At 44.3% G+C, this 6,710-nt stretch overlaps 1 protein-coding gene across 1 annotated transcript; it reads left to right on the top strand.

Moving 5' to 3' along the window:
• The first annotated feature begins 3,406 nt into the window (after window positions 1–3,406).
• On the top strand, window positions 3,407–6,484 carry LOC114799086 (E3 ubiquitin/ISG15 ligase TRIM25-like). The gene is made up of 6 exons (XM_028995293.1): window positions 3,407–4,028; window positions 4,216–4,311; window positions 4,508–4,741; window positions 4,884–5,043; window positions 5,603–5,659; window positions 5,856–6,484. Exons 1-6 carry the CDS (start codon window positions 3,441–3,443, stop codon window positions 6,371–6,373), a joined length of 1,653 nt encoding a protein of 550 aa, XP_028851126.1. The 5' UTR covers window positions 3,407–3,440; the 3' UTR covers window positions 6,374–6,484.
• The last annotated feature ends 226 nt before the right edge of the window (window positions 6,485–6,710 follow it).

Raw genomic sequence — 6,710 nt, 5'->3', positions numbered from 1 at the left:
TAGTTATGACATATTATATCTTGCATTTATCTCCAATATTGTATTTAGAGGAAACAACAGATCCACCAGATAACAGGCCACCCCCTCGTCTTACTCAATCACACGCTCACTCAGAACCAGGAAGTCACACCCCTCACACACACAGATTTAGAGAATTAAAAGTGAACCTGAACGTGTCTCACGCTACTCAATAAATCAGGAAAATGGCTGAAGATTGGGACCTGTTCATGTGTTCAGTCTGTCTGGGTCTACTGGAGGATCCCGTGGCTCTTTCATGTGGACACAATTACTGTATGATGTGCATTAAGGGCTGCTGGGATGAGGAAGATCAGGTTGGTGTCTACAGCTGTCCACAGTGCGGAGAGACTTTTACATCAAAGCCTGTGGTGAAGAAAAACAACATTATTGCTGAACTGGTGGAGAACCTTCAGAAGACAAGTCTCCAAGCTGCTCCTCCTGCTCTCTGTTACGCTGGACCTGGAGATGTGGAGTGTGACATCTGCACTGGGAGAAAAGTCAAAGCTGTCAAGTCCTGCCTGGTGTGTCTGGTCTCCTACTGTGAAACTCACTTCAAACTCCACAATGAAGTAAATCCAGGAGGAAAACACATGGTGACGGATGCTACTGGACGTCTAGAGGAGAAGATCTGCTCTCAGCATCACAAGCTGCTGGAGGTGTTTTGTCTGGTGTGTTTGTGGGCTGAACATAAAAACCACTATATAATCTCAGCAGGAGAAATGGCTGAGTAACAGGTGCGGCGTTTTATGTATAATTCATGTCTAATACACTGTGTGAAATGTTATTAATTTCAGACGGCATCCTAGTTGACCTTTATTTGACCTTTATTGAGTTACTATGAAAGTGAAACTGATTGTCACTGTGAAACACTGCAGCACAGCACAACGTGCTCACAATGACACAATGACCCTCCTGTACGGAGTCCAGACCACCTTCACCCAGCCACTATATCCTGGGTTTATAGTTTATACAGAATCATCAGTGAAGCTTTTCTGAAGTAGATTTTTGTATATACATTATGATAAAGACAACATATTATCATGACACATATGGTCATGATAATATGTCCTAGGTCCTACAGGTGACCAATTGAATCTGTCAGGTTTGACAGCACCTGGGGACTCACCTGTGCACAATCAGGACGGCAGTTTAAAAGGCCCGGTGGAGCAGCTGGACGGGGCTGCAACATCCTTTATGAACTTTTTAGTGGACCTGGCAAGTGTTTGTGTTAAGATGTTGTAAGTTCGGGCAATTTTTGTTCTCCCTGTATTTCCCCTGTTTTCGTCCATCGCGCCGTGTTTTTTTGTGTTTATATATAAATCCTCGTTTTCAGTATGTCCCGCCTCTGCGCCGACCCGTATCCTCGTCAGCTTGCAGGCATGACATTTTTTAATTATTATTATTTGAGATCACACGCTTCAAACATCCACACACAAAATAATAAGTTATTAATACATAAATGTAATGTGGAACCGTAGAGATTTTGTTTTTGTTTTTCCACCACAAATCACTGGAGATGGTGATTTGGAGATGGTGCCTTTTTGTTTATTAAATTAAAAGTTTATCTCCTGTTTTTTAGGTTTCTTTTTTTAATGGTTTGTATCTCTGTAGTTTATTTCTAGTTTTCTTTATTTAGTGTGTTTCCTTCGTTTGTGTTTGATCCCTCAGTATGTTCAGTACATGGTTCCTGTCTTGTAAAATACAGTGTTTTTCATTCAGTAAACATGCTTTTAGTGAACATGCCTTTTGGAGTGGTCGGGACATAGGGGTAAAGGTTTAAAGAGACAATCAAGACTTATCTTGGATAGAGATTGAGACATTCTGCAGAGAAGTTCCTCAAATCCAGCAGTGCTCATTATGGGGTGACTCCCAAGAAGACTTGAGGCTGTGGTTGTGGCCAAGAGCTTAAAGAGTCTTCATAATGTATGTGTGTAATAAATTAATGTAAAAGCACATTTATCATTTTAATCATTTTAAGCGTCTCATCTTCCCTCATCAGCCCTGACAGGATTTGCCTGACCCATGGCTTCTAAAAATCTGCTCTTAGTCATTATTCCAGCATCTCACACACAGTCGCTGCTTCTCTTTTTCTGTCTGGGACTCTAATCTGTTTATTCTGTACTGTTGCACTTGATGCTTGATCTTCATTTGACTTTTTCCTGTTGTAATAATGTCACAGACATGGCAAGGGAAAGAGGACCCATATGCACAACTGGACAGGGGATTTATTACATGACACACACAATAGGTGAAACATCCCCTACAATAACCCAACGCACATCAGACACAAACAGGGCAGCTTTAAACATGCAAACATGCAAACATCCAAACCCTCTCTTTTTGTGTCCTCTGCATTTTACCCATCACTGGTGACCAGGGGGAAGCCATGATAGGTGCCCAGGGTACAGTGTGTGTGGACGGTACTTTGTTCAGTGGCACTTCATTCGAACCGGCAACCTTCCGATTACGAGTCCGGTTCCTTACCCGCTAGGCCACCACTGCCCCCTTAAAAAGCACTCCAGGTGAGGCAAGAACTCAAAACCTCGGCGCACAGATATTTACTAGTATCCTCCTCGAACGGGGACAGTACTTTTGAAGTCTGTAACGGCTACCAACCAACCTTCTTCACCCATCAGAAACCTGCAGGTAGTCACCCCTCTGCCTGACAGGCCTGATCCAGAGCTTGCACCGCCCTCCGCTCCACCACACAGCGCAATGCAGCCCAACACAACCGGCGACACCCGGTTAGACCACAGTTTCGGGTGGGCGACCACATCTGGCTATCCACCCAGGATCTCTGGCCCTGCACGGAATCCCATACACTGACCCCTAGGTACAGCGGCCCCTACCGCATCCTCAACCCAATTGGAAAACCGGGAAGATACAAACTGAGCCCTCACTTCACAGTGACCCAGTGATCTTCCGCCACCCATGGGCCAAATGCGTGCACTATTTAAATAGGGAGAAATTGGAATTTCCCACCCAGTTACACCTGCATTTGTCAGCCCAAATCAGCCCTTGCATTACCCTGCGTTGCCATAGTGTATTTAAGGACGTTGTTCATGTTGAATGCAGTGTATCCTTTGAAACCTGTAACTGCTGTACGCTTTAAGACCTCAATCCCATTTTCTGTTCATTCTTTAATAAATACATTTTTTAAACACTCACACTTGGGTTCTTGTTCTCATGGGTGGTAGTAGCCTAGTGGTTAACACACCCAGGTTCAAATCCCACTTACTATCATTGTGTCCCTGAGCAGGATAAGGGCTTCTGATGAATGCTGTAAATGCTCCAAATGACATGTCCCTACCTGTCTGGATTGCGTGGATCCTGGAATTCACACCCCTTTGTACACAGTTTTCAAGAAACGAAAGTGAAATTGAGCTCTTCTCTCTGCTGCTCGGTATGTTCGAAGCAGAAAAATGGCTGAAGTTCTTTCAGAAGATCAGGATCTGTTAACTTGTTCAGTTTGTCTGGATCTACTGGAGGATCCAGTGACTCTTCCCTGTGGACACAGTTACTGTCTGAGCTGCATTAATGGCTGCTGGGATGGGGACGATCAGATGGGCATCTACAGCTGTCCAGATTGCAGACGTACCTTCAGACCAAGACCTGTTCTACACAAAAACAATATGATGGTTGATATAACCGAGAACCTGCGGAAGAAACGAATCCAAGCTGCTCCTCCTGCTCTCTGTTACGCTGGACCTGGAGATGTGGAGTGTGACGTCTGCACTGGGAGAAAAGTCAAAGCTGTCAAGTCCTGTCTGGTGTGTCTGGTCTCTTACTGTGAGACTCACTTCAAAGTTCACAATGAAGTAAATCCAGGAGGAAATCACACGGTGACTGATGCTACTGGACGTCTAGAGGAGAAGATCTGCTCTCAGCATCACAAGCTGCTGGAGGTCTTTTGTCGCACTGATCAGAAATTTGTTTGTCTGGTGTGTTTGTTGGATGAACATAAAAAACACGATTACGTCTCAGCAGCAGGAGAAAGGTTTAAGAAACAGGTACGGGGTGGAGCCCAGACAGCAGATTGGTTTTCAACATTTATTTATTTAATCTTTGTTAAAACTCATAGGAAATGTATTTTATTTTGCTCCAGTAGACATATAATGACAATAAATCAACTCAGTCATGTTATCCTGGTTTCGGCAAGCACATCAAATCTAACATATGATTATATTTCACCAACAGAAGAAGCTGGGTGTGACCCAAAGAAGATTCCAGCGGAGACTCCAGGAGAGAGAGGAGACGCTGCAGGAGCTGAGAAAGTCCGTGAAGACTCTCAAGGTGAGAAGTTACATTTCAGGACTCGGTCAGGTCTCTCCTCCAGTCAACCAGTGAGGTGCCCAGTGTTGGGACACTTTGCAGTCCCACTGAGACACCACACTGTGGGGACCAGGCTGCTGTCTGGGGTCCCAGTAGGAGCTGAGTGAGGGTCTGCTGTCCTGAGTGAGGATCTGCCCCGTCCTGTGTCTCCTAACAGCGCTCTGCACAGACAGCAGTGGAGGACAGTGAGAAGATCTTTACTCAGATGATCCGTCGTATTAAGAGGAGACGCTCTGAGGTGTGTGAGATGATCAAAGATCAGGAGAAGGCTGAACTGAGTCTGGCTGAAGGACACCTGGAGCGACTGGAGCAGGAGATCATTGATCTGAGGAGGAGAAACGCTGAGCTGGAGCAGCTTTCACACACAGAGGATCACATCCATTTCCTCCAGGTAACATCACTTCTCTCTGATCATCTACAGAAGGGGTGTCCCTCACCAACTTCTCTCCTATGGATCTGCTCTTCACTTCTCCACAATAAAGTGTGTTTAAAGTCTCACTCCATTTCTGTCTCTTGTCTGTGTCTCTCTGTAGAGTTTCCCGTCTCTCTGTGTCCCTCCTGGATCTGCAGACGTACCCAACATCACCATCAACCACAGCTTCTCTTTTCAGGCTGTAGAGGAATCTGTCTCTGTACTGAAAGAACAAGTGTTAGATTTCTGCAAGCAGCAAGTGAAGCAGATATCAGTAACAGGTTGAGTAAAATAATTTTTTTCATATTGTTTATATTTTATATTGTCATTATGGCCAAACAGGGCAGGAACAAGGACGCATTTGCACAAAGAGACAGGACAGGGTAACTGATGAGGATTAGTCAAAACGAGGCTATGTTCATACACTTAACATCATGTACACACAATCAGGACATCAGGAACATACACAGTCAACACCAAACTCTGCACAGAACCAGAGCACCTCGCAATGTCAGCACACAAGCACTTCGCACTGCACTTGTTGACCCCATTACTGAATGTTTTTATTAGCCTGAAAAGCACATTAAGAGCATAAACCTAAGGATATAAAATCATCTTGTGCAAACTTATGAGCCCCTCCCTTGATCCTCAAGTCACTGTGGTCCATTCTGCCCCATTACTGTCACTCCAATTTTGTACAAATTTTTTTGTGATTGTGAAGTTACATCTGAATATTACATTTTTAAATATCCATGTTGTACAAATGTATAAGGACAGATGAGACAGAAATGGAAATGCGGGGTCCTCATTTGTATTTTCTTTTCTGATTTGTCCCCATAGTGAAAGGAGATCCAGTTCTTCTGCTGGAACCTGAAACCAGAGGTGACTTCCTACACGGTGAGGCACACACACACACACACACACACTCGCACACACACAGACATAACTCATGCAACACATAAATATGTTGCGCTTGAGCATCAAATTTGATCACAGTCACACATCTATGATCATGATGGTAAACATCAGCAAATGTTTTGCTTTTAGTCGGGTTTTTATCATTAAAACATCTGTCCGGTTTAATTTCCATCAGATTCCTGTCAGTTGACAATGGATCCCAATACAGCCCATAAAAAACTCCACCTGTCGGAGGGGAACAGAAGAGTGATGTTCAGTGAAGAGGAACAGTCATGTCCTGACCATCCGGAGAGATTTGATGTGTGTCTACAGGTTCTGTGCAGAGAAGGTGTGTCTGGACGCTGTTACTGGGAGACTGAATGGAGTAGTGATTATGGGGTGTCTGTAGCAGTCTCATATAAAAACATCAGCAGGAAAGAAGTGATGAGTGGGTTTGGATATAATAACATATCATGGCGCATTTTCTGCTCTACATCCAGATCCTATTTCAAACACAATAATAAAGAGACTGAACTCCCTCCAGTCTCCAGCTCCTCCAGAATAGGAGTGTATGTGGACTACAGTGCAGGAACTCTGTCCTTCTACAGCGTCTCTGACACAATGACCCTCCTGCACAGAGTCCAGACCACCTTCACCCAGCCCCTGTATCCGGGGTTTATAGTTTATCCAGGATCATCAGTGAAACTTGTCTGATGTACAGTACAGGGCAAAAGTCTGGACACCTTCTCATTCAGTGTGTTTTCTTTATCTTCATGACCATTTACGTTGGTAGATTCTCACTGAAGGCATCGAAACTATGAATGAACACATGTGGAGTTACACACTTAACAAAAAAAGGTGAAATAGCTGAAAACGTTTTATGTATATATTTTTTGTAAACAATTTGACCACTGAGGTGCCACTGAGCAAAGTACCATCCCCACACACTGCCCCCCGGGTGCCTGCTCTGCTCACCTAAGGGTGAGTGTTAAATACAGAGGACACATTTTGTTGTTTCACCGTGTGCTGTGCTGCAGTGTTTCACAATGAC

Source organism: Denticeps clupeoides, chromosome 11 (assembly GCF_900700375.1).
Source record: "Denticeps clupeoides chromosome 11, fDenClu1.1, whole genome shotgun sequence".
NCBI lineage: Eukaryota > Metazoa > Chordata > Actinopteri > Clupeiformes > Denticipitidae > Denticeps > Denticeps clupeoides.
Note: the sequence above shows the minus strand (reverse complement) of the source record. Positions and strands in the feature narration are given on the sequence as shown.

Coding starts and splice junctions, on each gene's coding strand:
- LOC114799086 (XM_028995293.1), top strand. CDS start 3,441: ATGGCTGAAGTTCTTTCAGAAGATCAGGATCTGTTAACTTGTTCAGTT. Junction 4,312..4,507: donor AGTCCGTGAAGACTCTCAAG/GTGAGAAGTTAC, acceptor GTCTCCTAACAG/CGCTCTGCACAGACAGCAGT. Junction 4,742..4,883: donor ATCACATCCATTTCCTCCAG/GTAACATCACTT, acceptor GTCTCTCTGTAG/AGTTTCCCGTCTCTCTGTGT.